Source organism: Anomaloglossus baeobatrachus, chromosome 8 (genome assembly GCF_048569485.1).
Source record: "Anomaloglossus baeobatrachus isolate aAnoBae1 chromosome 8, aAnoBae1.hap1, whole genome shotgun sequence".
NCBI classification, from domain to species: Eukaryota; Metazoa; Chordata; class Amphibia; order Anura; family Aromobatidae; genus Anomaloglossus; species Anomaloglossus baeobatrachus.
The window spans coordinates 30864994-30892975 of record NC_134360.1 but is presented as its reverse complement, the minus strand read 5'-3'; the positions used below and the strand labels follow the sequence as shown (position 1 = coordinate 30892975).

Genomic DNA, 27982 nt, shown 5'->3' with positions numbered 1-27982 from the left:
TCTTAAATATTATATTTTTCTTCAAATACGTAAAGCCGCATGAAAGAAAGAACTTCCAAAAATGTAAAGAAAATAAATATATTTTATCTATTTAAAAATGGTTGCCAGAGTTCAGTTACAGAAAGGAAAAATAATATACTTTGATGGCTTACGCAAAGAGTTCATTTAGTCCATAATGATCAATGGGAAGTCTTTACCCATCTTTCTTTGGTTCCTGAATGGCAAGGCAGGGGATGTCATCTCTTAGCGTGTCTTCATCTTTGCAGCCTCGAGTCTTCTCACAGCAGGCAATGTGGAGGAGCCCCCAGTAGCCCCCTCCATCGTGTATTATATACCAGCTGCTCAGTCCATATAGGGTGTTTAGTGGAACACAGTTGAATATAGTTCCATATTACGTAACCTTCTGGAAACTTCGGAAAGCTTCGGGAAGGATTTAAATATATCCTTCCATGGCTCAGCACTCAAGTATATTCAATATGGGCATTTTAATATTTATCCCTTATAAACTTTATTAATAACCTATGCCCTCCAACATAAACAGAACTATGAACGTATATGTCTTACTATGAAATATTTGATAACTAGATGTATTAATTTTAATGTTTTTACAGTAGGTCTGGTAGTAGCTTGAAGGTGCATGGTGCTTAGAAAAGAACTGGGGGTTCTCCAAACCTTACCAGGGCAAACCATTGACTTATCTGTGTTACATAGCAAACATTTCATGTAAAATATTGGTCTACTTCAAAGTCAATAAGACCAGAATCCCCCCATGATACTGTGCATTACGTGGAGTCACATTGTAACTTCAATGGGAACGTTTAACGTTTTCCGTGCTTGATACAATTGGCAAGTCTTTAAATTCATCACTTCTACCTAAAACCATTTATCCTTTTTTTTTTATTCCAGCCCCTACTGGAAGTGAAGTCTCAAATCATAAATCTACCATACTAACCATACACACCTTGACACCTCCATTAGGAGAGAGAGTGGTGTATGATAGCAAAAATGTTGTAAATTTTGCACAAGAAATAGTGTGTGTCAGAATTTTCAACCTTCGGTACATAAAAAAAATGTTTTTTAAAGTTTTATACATTTCCCCAAAAGTCTTCCTAAAGGACAAAGTCTGACATTTTTGTATGGTCACGGGGGTGTCACGTGTGACAGACAGTCATGTGGTTTCTGACTGCGCAGAATGCTCCCTGACTTTCTATTGTTACTGCTGTCAGTATTCATTGGTATAGGTAGCTTTCCTGCTGGATTCATCTCTCTAACTTCTGGACCCAGCGGGAGCTTGACTTCCTGCCTGTTGGTTATCGGTGTTCCCTTGGTGTTTGGATGCCCCTTTGTTCATTTGGACTGTGCTGGTGATATTTTCAGTTCCTTCGGGCTGAGGTTGCAAGCAGTTGGCTTGTACTCCTCTGTGGTATCATTGCTGAACTTCTACATGAGTCATCTGTAGATACGTAGTTCATGCTTCCCCTTGTGTGTCCTCCTTGTGTCTTCTATAGTTGTTTAGCGGGGTTGACAAAGAGCTCATCCCATACGTTCCCTATTTAGGATCCAGCACTAGGGATACCTAATGTCAGATATCCGGCTCCGCACATACATCTGGCACCTATCTAGGGTGGTGAGGGACCCCATGGACCTGCAGTAGGTTTGGTCAGGGGTCAACATCTTCCCTCACCCTAGACACAGGGTTTCCCTTCCCTTTCGCCATGTGCTTGGTACTTCCCCGTACCTAGTGTGACAGGTCTCTACTGTATCAAGAATATGTGTTAGTTTTCAGTAGAGATGAGAAAATTATTTTGTAGGACCCTGGCTCAGGAGCTACATAAGCATTTTGTTGGTGCCGGACGGGAGCTCTACATACTTCCTCTCACCCACCAGTGTCCCCAACTTTTCATTTCATTACAACCCATCCAGAAATATCATCATCATCAGACCGGCTGTTACGTCACCACCGGAGTCCACTCCTACGACTTCTGCTCCGATCGCCAGGCGACGCTGTGTTCCTGCCGTGGATAGTGCTGGTGATGGGAGAGGAGTCGATGCCAGCGAAGCCGGTGGGTGCAGGCTCGGCTCATCCACTGGGCTGGGTTTCCTTGGGATCTGCAGTACCACTGGCTGACTGTAGGTGGCGTGTGTCTTCCAGATGAAGTTACCATCATTCAGCTACAACCAATGGGAAGTCACCACACCCTTCTTATTTCCCTCATGTCTGCTGACCTCTGCCAGAGATAGTTCTGATTTCCTGGCTCCTGATCCGCCCTATTCTGTTTTGTGATTCCTGTGTGCTGACTTCTGCGTGTTTTCTGACTACCCTTCTGCCTGCTGCTTATGTACCTCTCTGCCCGATCCGGATTTGAACTCTGCTTTGTTTTCTGATTACTTCCTTGCCTGCTGATTCTGTCCCTGTTCGGCAATTCCTGGTTTGACCCTGCCTGACGACTACTCTCTCGGACTTCAGCCTTCCACAGGTAGTGATCTCCAGGGCCCTTTGTAATTCCAAATCCCTGTATAGGGGTTAAAGGGTTTCAGGGTTCTGGGGGTCCTGCTTGGTGAGTGGCTTCCCTCTAGCCTCCCCATTACAGCCCGTCTGAGTCTGTGGATCCAGGCAGGCGTTACACCGACTAACCAGAAGAGGGATTCATGTGGCTATTATGGCCCCTGTCTGGCTGCCATTGGATACTGATGTCCTGTGAATTGATTCATTCATCTCTACAAATAAGCGTTAAGCCAAATTTATGGATTGTGACTTTTTCAAAAAGTTGCATATGGAGTCATAAACTTACTCAAATAGAAAGGGGGAGGAAATAGTGGAAAAATATTTGGAGACAAGTTCTAGTTTTATTTCCGCAGAAGTTTTTTTATGTAATGATTCCCTATTTTATGACACATTGGGCAAGACTTTGATAACGTTAGGGTGAGTGTCGTCAACGGAGGCACAAGCAAAAATGGCTTTAAAATTTCCCCTCTTGATATCTTCCCCCCACAATGCGTTTTGTGAGTTTACTTCCCTTTGGAAATTATTGAAAGCAGAGTGTAAGAACGGCTGAAATTATAAATACTTTTGAGTAAAGTTGGTGAGATTCAATTCTCGTGACCTGGTGTCACACAGTTGCTACCGGGGTTCCGCCAGGTGTAGATGGGACACTCGGCTAGCACCACAACACACAGGGTACACTGGGGAAACAATACAGTGGTAGGCCCTGGCGCTAGAGAAAGGGGAGCAGGGACACCTCCTAAAACTCACCTGAGGCTGATACCTACACTCCCTAACATTCTTCCCCCTGTGACATCATGTATATAGGCCCTTGCTGGCCTTGAACTCACCCTGACTAGTGAAGGCCCTTAGATGCTAGTCCTGCCACTGAAAATAAGACAACATGAGGTAGGTAAGACAACAAGGTGAGGAAATGCACAACAAATACACAAAAATAACACTTCAAGGTTTCTTCAGAAAGAACTTTTCAGCTGCAACAGGAACATTATCACAGCTCTGTAGAGACAAACTCATCCTGACTAGTAAAGGCCAGGGAGATGCGAGTCCATCCACTGCACTAAGACAAAATTAGGAGGCAAGACTAACAGGTGGGGAAAGAAACAAAAATTAACACTCTACAGCGTCTCCAGCAAGAACTTCTCAGCTGCAACAGAAGCAACACCTCAGCTTCTCCAGAGATTGGCTCCTTCAAAGTGGGCAGCATAGGTATGAGCTATAGCTAGCATAGGGAGGAGTGAGGAGTGTATATTTATAGCAGAAGGGAGTGGCTGCAGCTGAGGCTACAACTACCTGTTATATCACTGCTGGATAGAAAGGAGTGAGGAGCAGATATTTATAGCAGAAGGTTGTGGCTGTAGCTGAAGTTCCATCTACCTGTTAGATCACTGCAGGATAGAAATGAACCTTAACCCCCTTAGTACAGGATGCAATTAAACAGGCTCCAACTCAAGGTAAATGGCGAGCGGACACTACAGTGGATCTGTGATCCACAATACGTTGTGACCTTCTGATCCCAGATCCCTCCGAGATCACATCAGGCTGTGACACTGTGTCGCCCTGGGCAAGCCAGGGGACACAGATAACAACACCACTACACCCCACACTCCAGGTAGGCACACCTGCTAACCAGAAATCCTTGTTGCCTCCCTCCAGGAGTCTGTGATGCACACCAGGGGGTGGGCCAGGCGGTTGGCTCCGCCCACCAAGGAGCTCACAACTCTGGAGGCAGGAAGTTACCAGGCAGTCCAGTCAGGGACATGAACGAGTGAAGGCAGATTAGCCCGGGCAGGGCTTGAGTGAACAGCAGAGTAGCCCAGGCAGGGGCTAGAGGAAACAACCAGAAGTGAAAGTGAAGGAAAGGAAAGTGGAAAAGGAGGAAAGCAAGAAGTGGTGACAGAGCAGAGAGAAGGAGAAGCCTGAGAGCCCAGCTGTGTGTAGGGCTAGAACAGCAAGGTCAGCGACGGCGGTGACTGTCCGGAGGGGGACCGTTTGGAAGTTCCTGGAAGGACCCCATTGGCTGTGTGCCCGGTGGTCTGGAGCAGTGTTCCGAAGGACAGTCAGCACCAGGGCAGGGGCCTCTCGGACCCCGGCAAGGCTAGGAGTCGCCCAATTTGCCGAATCCGTCAGTGAAGGGGACGCAGATCCCCCAGCAACAAAGTCCCGATTGACGGCAACAGCCCGACCATTACCGGGGAGACACCGCCACCGCCAAGGCACCAGTTTCCCCAGGGCCAGCGCCTGCGGGCAAAGTGTAGAGCTCCTCCGGCCCAGATTGCAGTCGGGGAGCGGGTAACCGGAGGGAATCCACCGCTACCATCAGTCAAACAGGTGCAAGGAAGAGAGACGTCACCGTCACCTACCGGGAGTGCAGGTGCAACCGTCTGTGGGACCGTCCTACCAGCCGTTGGTTTACCGTACAAACTGTGTCCGTGTCTCAGGCTGAGTGAGTACCACAGTGCCGCAAGGCATAGCGCTGCCCCCGCGTCCCTGCGCCCTCCAGGCCCTACACTTCACATCTCTTCACCGGGCCCCGGGAGCACCAACCCCTAGCCACGGAGGGGCAACACAACACCTGGCTGCTCCCATCACCATCCCCGGGACCCTCACACTGAGCAGCGGTGGTGCCATCACCACAACCGTGGGTGGCGTCACGAACTATAATCCCAACAAACACCCCCTTTTCACTCACGGGCGAGGAGTGTCGCTCGAGACACCCCGGGATCCGGCCCGCAGCTCGAGCCACCAGGAGCAACTGCCGGACCCGAGCAGAAGGGGTAAGCGCGGTGTGCTGACACCCTCCTCCCCACCCGCGACAACTTGGCGTCACGAACAGGATCTTACCGCTCTGCCGTCAGGTAGAGGTGCGCCTTGTTACCGCCGGAGGTATCCGGCAGAAAAATTTCAGAAGCCGCCATCTTTGGCGCGAAAAGTTCCCGCTCGAGCGTCTTCTCGAGCAGTAGAGGCGCGAAGGCCAAAACCCCGCCCCGAGAGAGGAGGGGCCGGAAAGAGCTAAGGGGGACGCGATGGCGGCTGGCGGCATGTAGTCGCCGCTATAAAAGCAGGGACGCCAGGACTCTGCAAACATCCCGTTCCTGGAAACAAACGAACCAGCCGTCATGTGGATGCCGTCCCGCGACACCGTGCCCCCCGCGCCTGGAACCGCGGCGTGGGTAGAGATCCGGACCGCGCAGCTCTACCAACGGCTGCAGGTGAAGATGCAGCTCCTCATGGAGGAGTGGGAGGCCGACATGGCGGACGTTGTAGCCACCATGCGGAGACGCGAGGAGGAAGCGGAGAAAGGGAGGGTGAGTGACCCACGTCCTGACGCCCTTGAGGGGCCGGTCATCGCGGCTGTGGGGCCCGGTCCAAGCCCTCTCCCTTCGCCGCCTCCTTCGCCACCCGTCCCGGAGGCCGTGACCCCGCCACTAGGCCTGCTACCACTGCAACCGGTAGCAGTACCCAGCGTCCCCGCCCAAGCGGGCCAACCTGTAGCCGGAGCCCGCAGCAAGTCCGTAGTGTTGCCGTGGAAGACTCCGAAGACCGAACCGGAGGCATCCCCTGAGAGACTCCCCGAGCCGGAGCCGATGACCCGCTCCAGGCCGAAGGCCCAGCAGCGGAAAGCCCCTAGGCCCATCCCCCACACCTCGGCTGAGGTAGCGCCGGGTTGTTGCTGCAGGGCAGCGCCCAAGGCCATGACACCGCGGGATACGCCACCCACCTTCCTGACAGTGGGTAACGTTCTGGATGTCCCGCGGGGCCCAACCCGTGCGCCGGCGCTGGCAGCAGCGCCGTACTGGGATAGGGAGCCGGTACCGCTGGGCCTGGAGATCGCCGAGAGAGAGAGGAAGAAGGCCGAGCTGGTGGCCAGAGCGATCCGTGAGAAAGAAAATCTCCGGCAAGCGACCTTCCGTGACCGGGGACCGCTGTACGAGGGGCAGGTGAGGCGGTTTGATGTCCGCCGGGGCTACGGGTTCATCTATGAGCCGGGCCTGGAGGCTGAGGTGTTTGTAGCCCGGCGGGACGTGCATGCTCACCTGCCCGAAGAACATCCCGGCCGTAACCTGATGCCGGGAGATATTGTGCAGTATACCCGGCACTTTGGGGAGCGAGGATGGTTTGCGCTGGACGTTAACCTCAGGAGGGGCCCGGAGGTCCGAGCGAGCGCAGACCTCTACCCCTTGCCAGCAGCCCCAGCGCTTGAAAGACCGGAGTAGGGCAATGGAGGCCCGCAGCACCGTCCCCGTTGGGACCACCTGCTTGTTTGAAAAAGTTGAAAGTTTTGCCAAAGATAATGAAAAATGATTACCGAACAGTAACCAGATTGGCTTTGTGATTTGCAACCGGCTGGAGCCGGCACCGTTGTCCCCGTGGGGACCGTTAAAAGTTTAAAAATGCATGGGAACTAGCCATGGACAAGCCCGTGAACTCTGCAGGGCAACCACAAACGTTAGTGGCTTGTAAATATGTTGGGTACCGTTACCGTTTCCGCAATGCCGCCTCCGGAGAGGCAGGTTGGAGGGAGGGCCCTGAGCAGAGCAGGCCAGGGCCCAGCCACCAAAGGAACCGGTGGCTACCCTCTGGAGGGAAGGACAGATCCCGCTCGGGTGACTTGTGCTGGACTGTGGGTCAAGGGGTGCTGCCTGGGTTTTAGGGGCAGCATCAGGGCCAGGTTGCTTGGGTGGGAGAGAGCGGAAACCGTGACCGTACACCGTTGAAACGTTAAAAGTAAAATGTGCCTCCCGTCTTGGGAAGAGTTGATTGAAAATGCTTATGTTATGTTTAACCCTGTTATCCCCTTTTTACAGAAAAATAAAACCGGTGTAGGATGGCAGCCCGCGGACGGTCTGCATTTTGCTAAGGGGGAATGTGTCGCCCTGGGCAAGCCAGGGGACACAGATAACAACACCACTACACCCCACACTCCAGGTAGGCACACCTGCTAACCAGAAATCCTTGTTGCCTCCCTCCAGGAGTCTGTGATGCACACCAGGGGGTGGGCCAGGCGGTTGGCTCCGCCCACCAAGGAGCTCACAACTCTGGAGGCAGGAAGTTACCAGGCAGTCCAGTCAGGGACATGAACGAGTGAAGGGAGATTAGCCCGGGCAGGGCTTGAGTGAACAGCAGAGTAGCCCAGGCAGGGGCTAGAGGAAACAACCAGAAGTGAAAGTGAAGGAAAGGAAAGTGGAAAAGGAGGAAAGCAAGAAGTGGTGACAGAGCAGAGAGAAGGAGAAGCCTGAGAGCCCAGCTGTGTGTAGGGCTAGAACAGCAAGGTCAGCGACGGCGGTGACTGTCCGGAGGGGGACCGTTTGGAAGTTCCTGGAAGGACCCCGTTGGCTGTGTGCCCGGTGGTCTGGAGCAGTGTTCCGAAGGACAGTCAGCACCAGGGCAGGGGCCTCTCGGACCCCGGCAAGGCTAGGAGTCGCCCAATTTGCCGAATCCGTCAGTGAAGGGGACGCAGATCCCCCAGCAACAAAGTCCCGATTGACGGCAACAGCCCGACCATTACCGGGGAGACACCGCCACCGCCAAGGCACCAGTTTCCCCAGGGCCAGCGCCTGCGGGCAAAGTGTAGAGCTCCTCCGGCCCAGATTGCAGTCGGGGAGCGGGTAACCGGAGGGAATCCACCGCTACCATCAGTCAAACAGGTGCAAGGAAGAGAGACGTCACCGTCACCTACCGGGAGTGCAGGTGCAACCGTCTGTGGGACCGTCCTACCAGCCGTTGGTTTACCGTACAAACTGTGTCCGTGTCTCAGGCTGAATGAGTACCACAGTGCCGCAAGGCATAGCGCTGCCCCCGCGTCCCTGCGCCCTCCAGGCCCTACACTTCACATCTCTTCACCGGGCCCCGGGATCACCAACCCCTACCCACGGAGGGGCAACACAACACCTGGCTGCTCCCATCACCATCCCCGGGACCCTCACACTGAGCAGCGGTGGTGCCATCACCACAACCGTGGGTGGCGTCACGAACTATAATCCCAACAAACACCCCCTTTTCACTCACGGGCGAGGAGTGTCGCTCGAGACACCCCGGGATCCGGCCCGCAGCTCGAGCCACCAGGAGCAACTGCCGGACCCGAGCAGAAGGGGTGAGCGCGGTGTGCTGACACCCTCCTCCCCGCCCGCGACAACACACTCATGACACCTGGTCCATTGGCCACATTAGTAAACCATGACTGCTGGATGGAAGCCGTGAGGACTGACAGCATCTGTAGCTCTTCTTCTGATTAGGCAGCCTGGTGCATCATCATCATGGTAGTGTGACCCAAATGTGATGTCATCTCAAGTCGGCTAATCAAAGAAACCATTACTGACGTGGCCGTTGGATTGGGTTGTGTGAATCGTTTCCCACCAACTTCACTAAAGAAAATTTATAATTTCAGCCATTATTAGATTTTGAATGAGTGACATCACTTTTCCTCTAGTATGACATCTTCAAACTCCCCATAAATAGCAATATACAATGTGGACAGAGACTGAAGTGCCCAATTTTGCCGACTTTACAAATATTATTATTAGTACTATTATTTTTTATTATTATAGTACCATTTATGCCATGGTGCTTTACAAGTGAAAAGGGTATACATAAATACTAGTACAACAATCATTAACAGTACAAAAAAGACTGGTATAGGAGGATCAAGGTCCCTGCCTGTGAGGGCTCACAGTCTACAGGGGATGGGTGAGGATACAGGAGGAGGGAGGACCCTGCCCGCGAGGGCTCACAGTCTACAGGGAATGGGTGAGGATACAGGAGGAGAGAGGACCCTGCCTGCAAGGGCTCACAGTCTACAGGGGATGGGTGAGGATACAGGAGGAGGGAGGACCTGCCCGCGAGGGCTCACAGTCTACAGGGAATGGGTGAGGATACAGGAGGAGAGAGGACCCTGCCCGCAAGGGCTCACAGTATATAGGGGATGGGTGAGGATACAGGAGGAGAGGACCTGCCCGTGATGGCTCACAGTCTAGAGGGAATAGGTGAGGATACCGGAGGAGAAAGGATCCTGTCCACAAGGGCTCACAGTCTACAAGGAATGGGTGAGGGTACAATAGGTGAGGACACAGCTGGTTGCGCAGTGGTGTACTGGACTGAGGGTTATTGTAGGTTGTAGGCTTATTGGAAGAGATGGGTCTTCAGGTTCCTCTTGAAGCTTTCCACAGCAGGAGAAAGTCTGATATGCTGGGGTAGAGCGTTTCAGAGTATGGGGGAGGCACGGGAGAAATCTTGTATGCCATTGTGGAAAGAGGATATAAGAGAGGAGTAGAGAAGGAGATCTTGTGAGGATCTGAGGTTGCGTGCAGGTAGGTATCAGGAGACTAGGTCACAGATGTAAGGAGGAGACAGGTTGTGGATGGCTTTGTATGTCATGGTTAATGTTTTGAACTGGAGTCTTTGGTCAATAGGAAGCCAGTGAAGGGATTGGCAGAGTGGCGAGGCTGGGGAATAGAGAGGGGAAAGGTGGATTAAGCGGGCCGCAGAGTTTAGAATAGATTGGAGGGGTGCAAGAGTGTTGGAAGGGAGGCCACAGAGCAAGAGGTTGCAGTAGTCGAGGCGGGAGATGATGAGGGCATGTACTGGTGGTTTTGCTGATTCATGGTTAAGGAAAGCACGGATCCGGGAGATATTTTTCAGTTGTATTCGGCAGGAGGTGAAGAGGGCTTGGATGTGCGGCTGGAAGAATAGAGCAGAGTCGAGGGTTACTCCAAGGCAATGAGCTCGTGAGACTGATAGATAATAATAAGTGATTTATTCCATGTACAGTAATAGGATTTTTCTTCGTAATGACAGCATTGCTGAGATAGTTAATAACAATGCGCCTTATTGTGTTTTTCTGCTTAGGAAGCTTCGCGAGTGCTGAGTTGATTTTAAATATCTCATCAAATGTTGTCTGCAAAATCCCCTCGGTAGTAACTTAGATGATCCCTGGCATTAAGACAATTCTGGCACTGTGAAGTGAGTGCATTCCTGATCAATTCACTGCTGTCAGTATGAGAGAGCCCGGACAACAACACACAACAAGCAAATCCGCTCGGAGAGCAGGTGAAGTCCCATCCATTATTTTCATTTTCCAAAAAAAGAAAATAGGAAATTTTTGCAAAATTTTCGATGGTGAAACATCATCTTATTCTAGCAGCGTTACCTGGATTGAAATTTTTGTTAAGTGTTTAAGGCATACATTTTTAAATCTTCTTTCCTTCAGATGTCAGAAGACAACAAGACCAAAAAAAGTTTAGAGATTTTCCAAAATGAGCAGGAAACCATCGCTTGGCTGGCTGGAGGTAAGTTGAGTTTTTCTCTATATTTACACAATATTCAGACGTAAGACGAGACCATGGAATGTTTAACTCTTGGTATGAATGAGCATTGAATAAGAAGATACCGGATAAACCCAAAGTCGGAAATGTTAAACTGGAAATCCAAAAACCTGAAATTTTTTATTTTGTTTAAATGTTCAAAATTGGCCTTTTTATTTTTGGGAAGGTTCATGTTATTCAATTTATGATTTCTAAAATATAATTTATAACTTTATATATTAGCTTAGATTTCTGAGTAGTTGGATACTCGGTAGATAGTTTCTTTTTGGGTATATGACAAGACGGGATGGATTTAGTTGAACCGTTAACATATGATATTTTTGTCTAAGATCCCAATTTCGAAAAATCATTATTCTTGCCATCCATCTAATCTTAGGAGCATCTTAACACCCGATAGTCAAAAAAATAACATAGCAGAAAATAAATCAAGCGGTAAATCATATTCTATACAGATGTCAGTCAACACAATGGAGAACAGTTTGACTTTTTCATACAATGTCTCGTTATTTCATATTATTTTAGGATTGTAAGTAAATCTAAAGGTGTTAAAAGGTAATGCAAGGTAATATAGTCATAAAGACAAGGAGTTTTCAATGGTGAAGTCCAGTCTCGAAGCCCCACTAATGTTCTCAAGAATGAAGCTGCTAACTCCCCCAATGGCAATTTCATCTTCTGTAGGATTTCCCAGGTATAAGATGGCCCGATAAAATGAAATGAGGGCCACAATCTTCACGTCTCCCTAATAAAGCTGGAGAAGGTGCTGGGAGCTACACACTTCATCCTAGTACACTTAGGTGTGGTTACTCAGGTGCTCCATGTTCCTGGTAATTGCTTGGTTTAATTTCTGAGCATGCTGTCCCAGAACCTCGCCAGTCGTACTCTCTGGTTCTGCAGTTGTGCTCTTGGCTCCTGTCTGTGCTTGTGTTTTGATCTAGGCTTTTTGACACCGAGCTGTTTATTGACTTCTCTCTGCCCGCTCCTTGTTCTTGTTGTTACCTCCTGGCTTCTGACCTCAGACCTTTACCTGACCACGTCTCTGTCTGCTCCCTGAATTTATACATACTCTACTGAAATTTTGACCTTCGGCCTTTGACTTGACTGCATTTCTGCTTACTCCCTGTATCCTGATGTGTCCTCCTGTTTTCTGATCCCAAGTAAGTAAGTATCATAGCCGGACCCCTAAGATGACAACTTCTGACCTATCTCAACATCCCATGAAAAACATTTTGAAAATGGATGTATACTTTTTATCTGTGGTTTTAGAGCTTTACAAGATAGCTCTCCTGCATATCTAGACTGAAACTAAGTGGCTCAATGGTAACACTGTTGACTTGCTGCACTGGTCTTGGGTTCAAGTCTAACCAACATCTTTATAAAGTCTTTATGTTCTTTGCATGGGTTTCTTCCATTGCTCATATTGCTCCACTCAAAGTGATAGTTTTCTTCACTTTCTGTCTGAGCCTTAAGTCAGGAATGTTTTCCATTGGTTCCCAAAATTGCCACTTTATAGGTCATCCATGTAGTAAATATACAGACTTCACCTATGGGACGGCATCAGGAAAATTCCTACTGTATACCAACTTTTCTACCAGAGTCTCAATTTTCATCTTTATAGTTTTTTTTTTTTTTATCGATCTCTTCTCTTATTTTCCCTTTATCTCATCTAATCACCAATGTCTTTCCCAATGAGTTGAATCTTAAGATGATTTTGCATGATTATCCTGTGTGGGCTATTATATATGTGTGTGGAGGACTGTGTGGACCATCATACTGTGTATGGGGGGGCTTTAGGGCCATCATACAGTCTGTGGGGCTGTAGGACCATCATACTGTGTGTAGTGGGTTGTAGGGCCATTATACTGTGTGTGGAGGATCGTGTGGGCCACCATTCTGTGTGTGGAGAGCTGTAGGGCCATGATACTGTGTGAGGAGGATGGTGTGGGTCATCATATTGTGTATGGGGGGTTATAGGTCCATCATTCTATGTGTGGGGAGCTGTAGGGCCATCATACTGTATGTGGAGGATGGTGTGGGTCATCATACAGTGAATGGGGGGCTGTCAGGCCATCATACTATGTGTGGGAGGCTGTAGGGCCATCAGACTGTGTTTGGAGGTCCGTGTGGGCCATCATTCGGTGTGTGGGGGGCTATAGTACCATCATACTGTGTGTGGAGGATTGTGTGGGCCATCATTCTGTGTGTAGGGAGCTGTAGAATCATCATACTGTATGAGAAGGACTGTGTGGGCCATCATATTGTGTGTTGATGGGATGGCTCTGTAGGCCATTATAGTGTATGTGGAGGTTGTATGGTCATCATACTGTGTGGAAGAGGGTGTAGGGACATCATACCGTGTGTGGAGGACTGTTGAGGGCTGTAGGGCCATCACCATCATAATGAATGTCCATGATACTGTCTATGGGCAATGTGAGGATACCATACTGTGTGAGGGGGAACTATGGGGAGATCATACTATGCAATTGCATTATACTGAGCCATCAGACTGTGTGAGGGCTGTTGGGGCCATGATGCTGAATGGAGACCATAATATTGTATGTGTATGGGATATGGGCATAGTATAGTGTGTGTGGAGTTAGTATGATAACCTCATACCATATGGGCATCATGCTATACAGGGTATAATACTGTGTGGGGATACTGTGGGGACATCACACTGCATTGGGGATCATACTGGAGGTTGGAAATATGAGAGCATCATATTGTGTTGAGGACACTGTGGGGGTCATCATTCTTTGCTTGTGAGGGCCACGTTAGAGGAAAATTCTTTGGGGGAATTCACTGTGGGGATAATGCACTGTGTGTGTGTGAGAGAGCATCCTTCTCTTTGGAGAGCCATGAAAGGGTTAGTGCAGTGAATGAGAACACTAAGGGCTTCAGAGTAGGGCTTGATTATTGTGCCACAATACATGTCCACCTCATTGTTTGTAAAAGTTGTGAGATATGAGTCCAGCTACTGAATATATTTGGGGCGTTGAGGGGAGAAAAAGGACTCTTTAAGGATTTTAGCTATGGACCCTCAAGATTTCTATGAATGCCCTCAGAATCTATATTATCTAAGTTAGGCCACTTCACACTTCCGACATTTACAGTCTGAGAATGGATCATGATGAACCAAAATCAACAACATCATAGGTACATCATATATGAGATCCGTGGTCAAGCTGGACCTCATGGTCCATACTCGGGTCATGAATGTAGCATGTATAAACCTGTCATTAAACCTCCTTGACACATCTACTTTTCTTGGATTTGTCCTATCCATGCTTCTCTCAGATAGATTCATACCGATTTTTATCTATCGGGCTGTTCACATGTTTTTTTTTCGAATGACCAAACAAAAAAAGTAGACATCTGGTTTTGAGCGCTGTCATTGATCAAACTCGCCAATGGCTTCTCTCAGCAGTGGACACCTCTGAAATCTCTCCATGCCACCAATCAAGGCAGTCTCACAACCGGGAGCACGTTGAACTGATGAAGGTCTGAGTGAAGAACCAAACATTTTCACCCGTAACTGGATTCTCCACACTGAATTGCGAGTTCTCGAATTTCTGATTTCTATATTACGGGTTTGGAACCTACCGAAGCACCCCTACTTATTACCGGAAGTGCCACGCTATAGCTAATTGTTTGTGCTCTCCGTCATGGATCAAGCTTGCCAATGGCTCCATGAAAAGGCGACACTCAAGTGACATTCGTCTTCCATTGGAAAGGCTGTCCGAATTTTACCGTTCAAACAGTAGGAAAAGCTTGGATGATTTTGCATGAGATCCAATAGTGAGGGTAATATATACTCGTTGACCCACAATGGATAAAAAATTAGAGCCAGGACATTAAAAATAAAACTTTCAATTTTTCTCTCATATGCAAAAAAAAATGGTTGCCAGAATTAGTCCATAGTCCCGTGCTGATCGTGATGTGGTGCTTTCATCTTAATTCATATCAACATAGACCAAACCATCCTACTTCTAATTTATCATTAATCAAGTACAGCTGTAGACTTAGCAGAGACACTGGCTCAAAAAATAGTAGTGACCTGAATATTTATTTTTTATTGAGATTTTTATTAAATTGGCCCAGTCAAACAAGTTCCAAAAATATTTTTGAAATTTGAAATTTAAAAAAAAATATATATATCTTGAAGAATACCTGGCACTAGGTGAAAGTGTCCAGTTTCTTATCTTATTTTATAACCACATTTTCCATACGTTTTCTGTTTTTTATGTTTTTAAAATCCATCATACGGATCCAAAAATATGGGTATGTAGTACTAGTTTTTATGATCTTTGTTACAGGGAGGTGCTCACAGGTTAACAATGTAGAGCAGCCGAATGACATGCCCCTGAGGATCCTTGATAGCCTAACGACATGCCCCTGAGGATCCTTGATAGCCTAACGACATGCCCCTGAGGATCCTTGATAGCCGAAAGAAATACCCCTGAGGATCTTGATAGTCTAAAGACACGTCCCTCATAGAATCATAGAATGGTAGAGTTTGAAGGGACCTCAATGGCCATTGGGTCCAATCCCCCATGAGTGCAGGTTTTCCTAAATCATCCCAGCTATATATTTATCCAGCTTCCGCTTGAAGATTTCCATTGATGGAGAGCTCACCACCTCGTGCGGTTGCCTGTTTCACTCCCTGGCTGCCCTCACTGTCAGAAAGTTTTTTCTAATGTCTAATCTGAATCTCCTTCCTTTTAGTTTCAATCCATTGCTTCTTGTACTTCCTTGTGCTAATGAGAACAGGGAAGTTCCTTTCGCACTGTGATCTTTCAGGTATTTGTAGACCGCTATTAAGTCTCCTCTCAGCCTACTCTTTTTCAAACTAAACATTCCTAGTTCTTTTAGTTGTTCTACCCATGACATGGTTCGCAGACCTTCTACCATCTTGGTTGCTCTTCTCTGGATTTTGTCCAATATATCGATGTCTTTCTTGATTTGGGGCGCCAAGAACTGTACACAGTATTCCAGGTGTGGTCTGACCAGGGCAGAGTATAGGGAATAATTACCTCTCTTGATCTAGATTCAATGTTTGTCTTGATACATGGAGCCTTCATAGCCTAAATACACACCGCTGAGGATCCTTGATAGCCTAAAGACACACCCCTTAGGATCATTGATGGCATAAAGACACACCTCTGAGCATCCTTGATAGCCTAAAGACACACCCCTATGGATCCTTGATAGCCTAAAGACACACTTCTAGTGATCCTTGATAGCCTAAATACACTCTCCTGAGGATCCTTGATAGCCTAAAGACACACCTCTGAGAATCCTTGATAGCCTAAATACACACCCCTGAGGATCATTGATGGCATAAAGACACACCTCTGAGCATCCTTGATAGCCTAAAGACACACTTCTATGGATCCTTGATAGCCTAAAGACACACCCCTGAGGATCCTTGATAGCCTAAATACACACCCCTGAGGATCATTGATGGCATAAAGACACACCTCTGCGCATCCTTGATAGCCTAAAGACACACTTCTGATGATCCTTGATAGCCTAAAGACACACTTCTGATGATCCTTGATAGCCTAAATACACTCTCCTGAGGATCCTTGATAGCCTAAAGACACACCTCTGAGAATCCTTGATAGCCTAAAGACACACCCCTGAGGATCCTTGGTAAAAGCTAAAAATTAGCAATAAATAAAAAGGATCATATCTCTGTAACCGTATGGTTGGATTTCAAGAAGAAATAAAACAGAATACTAAGGGAATAAAAATATAGCCAAAAATTGTTCACTTTTTACCTGGTGGCAGATCCTTCATAATTGGTCTTAGCCTCATATTTTTAAGGCGATTGTATGACTTTTTTTTGCAGTCAAGCGCACATTTTTTCTATGTAAATGCTTCCGTCGATAATATTTCAAAGGCGCTTAGATTTCTTTTTGCTCTCACAGAATAGAGACATTTTCCTGACCTGTAAATAAAGCTCATATATAGTTGCATAATGCTTATATTGTTTATGTACAATGGGAAATTTATTAGTGTATACTCAGCATGTCTCCTTCCCGGTGATAAATATTTTACAACTGCATTCTAAAAGGAATGTCTATTTCACATTTCACTCGTATGATGCATTTAATTCAATATTTAAATACGGCTTCTATTCACAGGTGATATCGTATCTGTGTAATGCGGCTACAAATGATTCAACTGTAAATATATAAAGAGGGAGCAAACAAAGAATTCACATTATGTATGCATCCCGGGGATGAAAGTAATGGGAAAAAACATGTAAAATTATAACAGCAAAAGTCATTGATCTTTCATAGAAATACAATAGTAGTCCAAAAATAAAAAAAAAATATGAATAATTACATATAGTAAGAAACAATTGTGTTTTTGTTAGTTAAATTTATGTTTAAAAATTGATGATTTTTAAAGGGATTTTTCAATATTAATGAAATTAATTTATTTAAATTAATTAAATAATGCCACAAAGCATGGAAACTATAATAATAATGATGACAATAATAATAATAATAATAATAATAATAATAATAATAATAATAATAATGTCACCAGGTAACCTTCTGCCACTGAATCCCATTGGTCTTTGTGAATTGTCCAGCAGTATTGATGTACCGACCATATGCATGTGACTACTGCAGCCAATGCTTGGACTTAAGTGATGGAAGCATGGTAGTCACATGATCGATGAGTCCAGTGATTGGCTGCAGAGGTCACATGAGTGTAGTCAGAATTTCATCACTAGTTTACATAGATTGGTTGGACCAGAGAAGAGACAGCAAGGACTTTACTAGGTGACCTTTGGTTTTTTAATGTATTCCCTGCTGTGGGGTCTTTTATTCAAAGAAAAAACGGACAAGCTATTGTTTTTGTTCAATGAGACTAAAAGATAGTATATTCAGAAGCCTTAGCTAGGTCTGGATTCCAAAATATTAACCCTAATGACATATGTCCTTCATGGGTTGTTTCCTCGCCTTTGATGCCAGCTCACACTCGGAGCCCGCATCTTTCCCTGCATATGATCTGATCAGCCGGCATATGCCTAATAGCCATGGGTGGATTGTAGATCTGCCCACAGCTGTCAATCTCTGACAGCGGGATATAACATGCGTGGGGGGAGAACATGTCATTCCCCACTTCCATTGGTGGCCCAGTGACGTGATCGAGGGGGGGGGGGTCAATGGGTTCTCATGACAGTCGGGGGTCTGTTGATGACTCCAATGTCTGTTGTTACGATCCTCTGGGGGATGCCGGCTGCGAGCGACATTAGGATATTGCGATTTCTGCTGTACAGAGCGGGGCTGATGTTGATGCTAACGCTGACACTGATGCTGACATTGATGTTGATGCTGACGCTGACCTAGATGCTGAGGCTGATGCTGACACTGATGCTGACACTGATGCTGATGTTGATGCTGAGCTGACGCTGATGTTCTTACTGAGGCTGATGCTGACGTTGACGCTGATGCTGATGTTCATGCTGAGGCTGATGCTGACACTAAGGCCGTGGCCACACGGGACTAATGCGATCCTCGGATGACACGCGGCTCGTGCTGGCAGCACAGTAGGAGCCGAGTGTCATGCGAGTGTCACTGCGACTGAAGTCCGATAATGCAATCGGACCTCAGCTGCGGTGGATGGGCCAGCTCTGAGGAGGGGTGGGCTAGCACTGAGGAGGAGCGGGCCAGCACTGAGGAAGGGCAGGCCAGCGCTGAGGAGGAGCGGGTCGGCACTGAGGAGGGTCAGGCCAGCACTGAGGAGGGGCGGGATTTATCTCCCTCTGTCCTCCGTAGCCGGCTATTGCCATTCTCTCCCTGCACTCGCGGTACACCAGTGTACTGTGAGTGCAGTGCGATCTTTCTCTCGCCCCATAGACCTAAATGGGTGCGAGAGAAAGAGTCTCGCATTGCACTCACCGCATGCTGCGATTGTTTTCTCGGACCGATTGGGGCTGAGAAAATAATCGCTCATGGGTGCTGACACACAGGCTAATATTTTTCCGAGTGGAATGCGATGTTTTATCGCATCCCACTCGGTCCGATTTATATGCCGTGTGTCTTAGGCCTTGCTGACACTGATGCTGACGTTGATGCTGATGTTGATGCTGACGCTGATGTTCATGCTGAGGCAAATGGAGTGTCTGTGCAAAATTTTGTGATTGTACAGACAGTGAGAATTCCTTTAGCAGACATACATACATACATACACACATACATACATACACATACACACACACACACACACATACATACACACAGATACACACAAACACACACATACACACACATACACACAAACACACACATACATACATACACATACACACACACACACACACATACATACATACACATACACACGCACACACACACACATACATACACACAGATACACACAAACACACACATACACACAAACACACACATACATACATACATCACACACACATACACACACATACACACATACACACACACACACACACACATACACACACACACACACACACACACACACATACACACATACATACACACACACACACACACACACACACACACACACACACATACATACATACATACACTCAGCTTTATATATTAGATTTCATTACAAAATTGGTGACGTATTTAATACTTATTTCACCCATTGTATATAAATAAAAAAAAGAATCACTGAAAACCCCCAACTTTATTATTGAACTATAGGCCACATCTTTCTCCATAATATTCCTTCATATCATTGTATATTAATGTCTTTTTTTAATTGTACGCTCCGTCATATCGAGAAATAAAATAAAAAAAATAAAAATGGTTATGTGTTTTTCACTTCTTCTAACATTATCTTAATTACACTCGTAAAACTGTTGCCTCTTTAGTGAAGGTCGCAATTAAAAATTAAGCCGGCTCTCGGAATATTAAAAAACCCTCGATAGGAATTCAGAAATAAACTTGTTCTTTTTAAAGAATGTCACTTTATGTAAAAAACATCTTTAATTTTTTTTTATTTTTTTTAGTATTCTGAAAATAAAATAATTTGTTAAAATAGGATTATTTAAGAGCCGGGATTTAAACGTCTATTAGAGAATTAATAAATAGGCAAGTCCTTTAATAAATGAACAATTTGAATTATCCATTAAAGGATAGACATTGAGATTGTGTTTCAATAATAACTTCTCCTCTTCAACCTGTAACCCACGTCCTTCTCGGTAATTTTAAATCCCAAAAGTGCGAGGGAATCGGCTGCGACAAAAAACGCTCCCCCCAACTTGACCGGCTGTATTCTTGATTAGATCATGTATGCTGCGGATATTAAAACTAATATCGTCGCCAAAATACCGATGACAATTGTGTATGCATATTTTTAATTGCGTTCCCTACTTCAGACCGCCAGCCATTTAAGAAACAATATTTTAATGTACGCCACCTAACACGAGCGCCATTCAAAAGAGACCCTAATCATTCGGGCTGCGATTGTTTGAGAAAAAAAAAAAAAGCATTTTCAGCCATCAGTTTGATCATATTATTCAAAGTTAATTGCATTTGCCCTGAAGAGACTTGCAACTTGATATTATATTATTTTTTGTCATTTTCATTTTTTTTTCATCAGTCAATCTTATATTCTTTTTTTTTTTTTTTTCTTTAAATTATAGTCTGAGCTTTTAAGGATTTTTTTTTTGAGAATTAAAGGAGACTTTAATTTTAATTTTTGGGGGATAATGATTTTTATCAAATATTATTTCAGGTGACTTTTTTCAGAATGGGCTGTCACTTATTCAACATCAACTACAGTCATTATTATATGTTAAGTCTCCTGTATTTTTCAGCATTTTTCCTCCTCTGCAACTTCTAAATCTAATGTTCAGTTGACTATGAGCTAGTGGATGGAGACTAGTTAATTATGATATCTCTACAACACAAGGGGAACACAGGGGTTACTTTCACAATGGTGGGCATTACACTAGTGAGAGGATAGATGGGACACCTTCTTCCCTCACCTGCAGCTGTAGCCTACACTCCTAGTCAGTCCCTGTACAGGTTCTGCAACTGTCACCGAAAAGGATACTTGAGACCCTGGGAGATCCTGTAATAGCCTTGGCTAGTGAGCTGGCAGGTAAGGGACGCTAGCCCCACCACTGCACTAATAACAAACCAAGGGAAGGAAAGACAGACAGGGGAAAACACAACAACAGACTGCTGCAGTCAGTATTAAGACTGCAGCCTACACAGAAAAATCTCCTTCACTCTCCTGCAGCTGTATCCTACACTCCTAGCCAGTCCCTGTACAGGTTCCGCACCTGTCGCTGAACAGGATACCCAAGACCCTGGCAGATCCTGTAATAGCCCTGGCAAGTGAGCTGGCAGGTGAGGGACGCTAGCCCCACTGCTGCACTAATAACAAACCAAGGGAAGGAAAGACAGACAGGGGAAAGACAACAACAGATTGCTGCAGTCAGCATTAAGACTGCAGCCTACACAGAAAAATCTTCTTCACTCTCCTGCAGCTGTACCCTACACTCCTAGCCAGCCCCTATACAGGTTCCGCACCTGTCGCTGAACAGGATACCCAAGACCCTGGCAGATCCTGTAATAGCCCTGGCTAGTGAGCTGGCAGGTGAGGGACACTAGTGCTGAAGGGTTGGCAGGATTGTGGATGTGCGGAGGAGTGAATATTCATTTTCTTTAATAGCGAGCAGATGTGATCAACCAGCCACTAGCTTCCTGCAGTGACTGGGTGTTCATGTGTCCGCTATTAAAGAGAATGAATATTCACTGCTCTCCACGCCCATAATCACACATCTCAGGGTTGGCTTCAATGCCGAGAGGATGCTTGTATTATGAGTTTGGGAAGCAGTGAATTTTCTGTCAGTTGACATCAGAATGTCACTGAGGGCACATGGCATTGACATTATGTACCACGCTGCTTACATGCATACAAGTCAGTTGCCAGGCATCAGAAGAGAACACTGCACAGCTGGCTGTGAACTAAAGACTATTGGAAGAATGGACATAGAGCAAAGTCCACTGCTCTAACAGATCCAGACTTTTTCCAGCACGTTCTGCTTTATTAGATATTTTCTTGCTCATCAGTTTAAGGTGCACAATAAAATGTTAATGGATCGGGAGAGGCGGCGTGGAAGACACAAACCATGCTCATCCTTTAGACTGAGCCATGAGGCAAGGATGTGCCAGCTGGATCTTATGCACACAGAAGGCCAGGCACAAGATTGGTAATTAGAGTAAAGCAATCATTACGTGTCTTTCGATAGTGTCACAAGAGCCTCAAATAACCCATTGTTCTCCCATCCACTAGTCCCATTATGTGCATGGTGATAGTAGACCCAGTGGAGCTATCATCACGGGGGTATGCCATGCAGTCCCAGGTGAGTGGTTCGGCCTTAGGAAAATACCTCCACCAATGCACAATTACCATTGGAGAGGTTTTCCCATGGGCCAAACTCAAACCCATGGGACAACATGGGGTACTTAGGATATTGATGAGAAGATTGGGTTGGTGCTGCCTGGAGCTGGATATACGCACTTTGGTCGTAATATCCATCATCTAGAGGAGCATAGGCTGTGACTGCAGACCACACCGGAGTGAGAGACAAAAGCTGTAGGCCAACCAAAAGTTGGGAGACAATGGGTATCGTCTAGTATTGGGGCAGTGAAACTACCTGTCCTGGTTTGGAAACTCTTGGACTGGGCACATCTCATTTTGGTCATCTACCCATAGTTGCTGTAAGGCGGTTAACGAAACAATGGCCATATATACCAGGATGGGATCATATAAAAAAGGATGGGTCCAGAATGAGGGTAATATATACCAGATAAAGACATATATACCAGGATGGGGACCATATGTAACAACTAACAAGATGTGTCAAGGATTAGGAACATATATACCAAGATGGGGACAGATATACCAGGTCGACGGTATATATACCAGGATGGGGAACATATGTACCAGGATGTCGAACATATACACCAGGATTGGGAACATATACTGTATAACTGTAAGAGGCCCAAGATGGAAGACATTAGTACAGAATTGGAGGGCATTACTCTCATAACAGTGTCAGCAGCAGATCCCAGTTATAAGTGTGTTGTGACCAAATTTTGCTTCTGTATTTTTTTCCTATTTGCCGCCTCAAAAATTTAGGTACATCTTATGGCCCAGTGCGTCACATACTCCAAACAAATACAGCATTTTTTTCCCATGTGTTTATTGTTAATTATTATTATTATTATTATTATTTCTGGGTTATTAATGGGGGTGTCCATTACTGACCCCTGCGCTTGATGCCAACTGACATTACACAGCTGACATCAACACCATAAACCATTAACCCGATTGCCACTGCACCTATTGTGATGCGTCACATTTGGGGCGGCTGCGGGCTGGTGTTTTTAGGCTGGGTAGGGCCAAATAACCATGAACCTTCCCAGTCTATAATATCAGCCTGCAGCGGTCTGCTTTACCAGTGCTAGTTAGCAAAACAGAGGGGACCCCATGTTCTTTTTAAATAATATTTATTTATTTAGTTCATAACCACGACATGGAAGTCAGTGACACGTCCAAGTGTCTTCTGCATTTTGTTCCCATTCCATTTGAGTGCTGTTCACATCCTTTTCAGTGATTTTCCTACATCTCTCAGCATTCCTGTTAGGGTTTCTGGAAAAATGTTCAGGTTGCCCAATGACTTCTATTATACTCGGTACTCAAGTTGAGCTCGTGTCAGCATCCGACCTGCACAATTTGAGTATCGAGCATTTGAGCATTTTGGTGCTCTCTCATCACTACTAAGTGCCTCTATATATAGTACGTTGTTATACTCTATGTGTTCTGACACTTTTATATTAACAAATCAAAGTCATTACCAATTTACTAAAAATCCAAATTTTTTGGTATCTATATAAATCAAGCAAAATTGTGGCCATCCAACTATCATGTTGCTTTAATCTTTAAAGGGCCAGGAAAGGGGTCAAATAATGAAACACATTATATTTACCTGTATTAGGCTTTCACCTGTCCTTACATCACCACAGCTTCCCAGTCATTCGCACCAGTCTTTGTTTTTTGCAGCCCCCCCTTCTGGTACTGAAGCCAGGGGTGTACATATCATTTGTGCAACTTGTACAGGTGGGGCCAAAGAGGGGTCCAATTCTGCCTCCATAGTAGGTAGAATTGTGCATTATAATGAGCTACTGAACTATTATTCTTGCACAGGGGCCCTCTTCTGTGTGTGTCCGGCACTGGTTGAGACCATTGATTGACTTCACGCAGTCTGTGTGTGTCCGGCACTGGTTGAGACCATTGATTGACTTAACGCAGTCTGTGTGTGTCCGGCACTGGTTGAGACCATTGATTGACTTAACGCAGTCTGTGTGTGTCCGGCACTGGTTGAGACTATTGATTGACTTCACACGGTCTCGTGTAGTGCAACGCATGTCGTTGACATCAATGTGGGGGTAAACCATGTAATTGATATTAATAACATGCATCACCCCGCACGTGACCATGTGAAGCAAATCAGTGGTCTCAATGTCTGAAGAATCAGAGGAGCAGGGAACTGCAGCAGAGTAAGGACAGGGGAGGGTGTCGGATCAGAGAATGTAAAATACTTTATCATATTTTAAACCCATTCTAGACCCTTCATGATGTTTTTAGGTCTGGAATAACCCCAGAGCCAGGGGTAGACATGTCCTTGGTGCAACCTGTGCAGCTGAAGAGGGGCTCAAGTGGTATGAGGGCGTCTGCTACCTCCAAAGCAGATGAAATTGTGATTTATGAAAAGATTTTGGACAGCAAAAAGCCTTCTCGCACAGGGGCCCTCTTCTGTTTGTGTTCAGAGCATAATCAATGGGTTATCTTGACTTGAAATTATTTTATTTGGAACAAGTTGAATTTGTTGGTTGACTCTACTGATGTCTTTTCCGGAAGTCTCCAAAGAAACCCTGCATGACCCCATGTTCGAAATGTGTTAGTACTGGGATAGAATTGGGATGGAAACTTGATCCAATCTGGAATCCATTACTTCCGGAAACGTGATAGTGGACACACCTATATTTGAAGATGATGTTGCCTCCTGACTGAGCTAATCTGTGACCATCAAGGGCGTCACCTGTTTTTAACACTACAACCAACTACAACACAAGGGGAACACCGGAGACACTTTAATAATGGTGGGCCCTAGCGCTAGTGAGAAGATAGATGGGACACCTTCTTCACTCACCTGCAGCTCTACCCTACACTCCTAGCCAGTCCCTCTGCAGGTTCCTCACCTGTCACCAAACAGGATACCTGAGACCCTGGCAGACCCTTTAATAGCCCTGGCTAGTGAACTGGCAGGTGAGGGACGCTAGCCCCACCGCTGCACTAATAACACACCAAGGGAAGGAAAGACAGAGGAAAATACAACAACAGACCTCTGCAGTCAGTGCCAAGACTGCAGCCTAAACAGCAACATCTCCTTCACTCTCCTGCAGCTGTACCCTACACTCCTAGCCAGTCCCTCTGCAGGTTCCTCACCTGTCACCGAACAGGATACCTGAGACCCTGGCTGATCCTGTAATAGCCCTGGCTAGTGAACTGGCAGGTGAGGGACGCTAGCCCCACTGCTGCACTAATAACACACCAAGGGAAGGAATGACAGGGGAAAACACAACAACAGACTGCTGCAGTTAGCGCCAAGACTGCAGCCTAAGCAGCAACATCTCCTTCTCTCACCTGCAGCTGTACCCTACACTCCTAGCCAGTTCCTAGATAGGTTCCGCACCTGTCACAGAACAGGATACCTGAGACCCTGGCTGATCCTGTAATAGTCCTGGCTAGTGAGCTGGCAGGTGAGAATTGGGATAGCATTGGGTTTGAAACTTGTTCTAATCTGGAATCCACTACTTCCGGAAAGGTGATGGTGGACACATCTAGATTTGAAGATGATCTCTAATGTTGCCTCCTGACTGAGCCAAACCAAGGAACATCATGGACATCACCTGTTTCTAATTTATCCATTGTCTCCAAAGACCAGTTAGCTTATGATTAAGGACTTTACTCATATTCTCTTGTCCGAAACGCGTCAAGCCATGATGTTTTTATGGAATCGTTGAAACCTTGATATTTTGGATTTTTAATTATTGAATAAAGTTTCAATTTTATATCTTGCTGGATACATTTTTCCACTCTGGAATTGGTGCTGAGTCCCTCTTTTTCCTTCTCCTCCACGTTCACACAGACGTGCCTGTCTGGTGGACTGCATGCATCCCATCCAAGCTGAGAGAGAGCACATATAGGGCTGAGCTGAACTTTTTTCTTTTTACTTGACCCTGTAATAGTCCTGGCTAGTGAGCTGGCAGGTGAGAATTGGGATAGAATTTGGATTGAAACTTGTTCTAAACCGGAATCCACTACTTCCGGAAAGTTGATGGTGGAGACATCTATATTTGAAAATGATCTCTAATGTTGCCTCCTGACTGAGCCAAACCGTGAACATCAAGGACATCACCTGTTTCTAATTCATCCATTGTCTCCAAAGACCAGTTGGCTTATGATTAAGGACTTTACTCATATTCTCTTGTCCGAAATGCGTCAAGCCATGATGTTTTTATGGAATCGTTGAAACCTTGATATTTTGGATTTTTAATTATTGAATAAAGTTTCAATTTTATATCTTGCTGGATACATTTTTCCACTCTGGAATTGGTGCTGAGTCCCTCTTTTTCCTTCTCCTCCACGTTCACACAGACCTGCCTGTCTGGTGGACTGCATGCATCCCATCCAAGCTGAGAGAGAGCACATATACGGCTGAGCTGAACTTTTTTCTTTTTACTTGACCCTGTAATAGTCCTGGCTAGTGAGCTGGCAGGTGAGAATTGGGATAGAATTTGGATTGAAACTTGTTCTAAACTGGAATCCACTACTTCCGGAAAGTTGATGGTGGAGACATCTATATTTGAAGATGATCTCTAATGTTGCCTCCTGACTGAGCCAAACCGTGAACATCAAGGACATCACCTGTTTTTAATTTATCCATTGCCTCCAAAGACCAAAGTATTACAGTGTGCCACTTGCCCGCATTCATTAGAGTCACAGAATTATTGCGCGCCGGCATGTGCCTACAATTCATTACCGGAATGACACTTTTCCTTTGAAATAAAGACTTTGCATCAAAACTTAAGTATTTTTTTCCCCGAACATATTGTGCTTTGCGTACCTTCAGGTAGATTAGATTTACTTTTCTAAGGTCAAATGTAGGTTAGTCTTTACTTCTGAAGCTTTCAGAAATTATTCATTACAGTTAACAAGTCGTTCAAAACAAACCTTTGTAATTGTTCTTTAAAGGTCTGTCAGCTTGCTCAGCTAAAGCTAGTATCATGTAATTTAGTGTGAAGCTTTTTTGAAAGCTTTCACTCTCTGGGGGTGTCTTAGCTCGAAATGAAAAGAAAGCCTAGTTGCATTGACAGTTTGATCCCGAAGAGAGGAGGTGGCTGTCTGACAGCCCGGTCCTGGGAGCCTGCGTGAGACACAGACAAAGGAGCATCCAGACTAATTGATGCTCTACAAGCTATCACTCACTGCTGTTAGTGTCAATAAAGCCTTAAAGGCTGGGGGCAACCTTGTAGAGTTGTTAATGGCTGGAAATTTATTCTCCAACCCCAGGTACTGTGTGATTTCCTAAGTAGCGACGGAGTTTAGAGCGATAACCAATCAATGTGGTCCCTTAGCTCCTTTAACCCCTTCACGACATGCGTTGTACATGTACGGCACAAGCTGGTAGCGGGTGCATGGAGCGGGCTTGCTCCATACCTGACAGGTGATTGACCTGCCTCTAAAGGGGGCTTTACACACTACGATATCGCTAGCGAGCATACCTGCCCTCGTCGTTTGTGCATCACGGGCAAATCGCTGCCGGTTGCGTACAATATCGCTAGGCCTCGTCACACGGACTTACCTTCCTAGCGACATCGCTGTGGCCGGTGAACAGCCTCTTTTCTAAGGGGGCGGTTTGTGTGGCGTCACAGCGACGTCACACGACAGGCATCCGATAGAAGCGGAGGAGTGGAGAGCAGCCGCATGAAAGACACGCCCACCTCATTGCCGGAGGACGCAGGTACGGTGTTGTTTGTCGTTTCTGGGGTGTCACACATAGCGATGTGTG

At 46.0% G+C, this 27982-nt stretch overlaps 1 protein-coding gene across 1 annotated transcript in view; it reads left to right on the top strand.

Annotated features, from left to right (window-relative positions):
• Positions 1-10083: 10083 nt before the first annotated feature.
• The window catches only part of MDFIC2 (MyoD family inhibitor domain containing 2), a 60244-nt gene continuing 42345 nt past the window's right edge, over positions 10084-27982 (top strand). The window contains exons 1-3 of the mRNA XM_075320706.1: positions 10084-10224; positions 10346-10546; positions 10707-10785. Of these exons, the coding sequence (XP_075176821.1) occupies positions 10707-10785 (79 nt within the window). The 5' untranslated portion in view covers positions 10084-10224; positions 10346-10546. The remainder of the gene's footprint in view (positions 10225-10345; positions 10547-10706; positions 10786-27982) is intronic.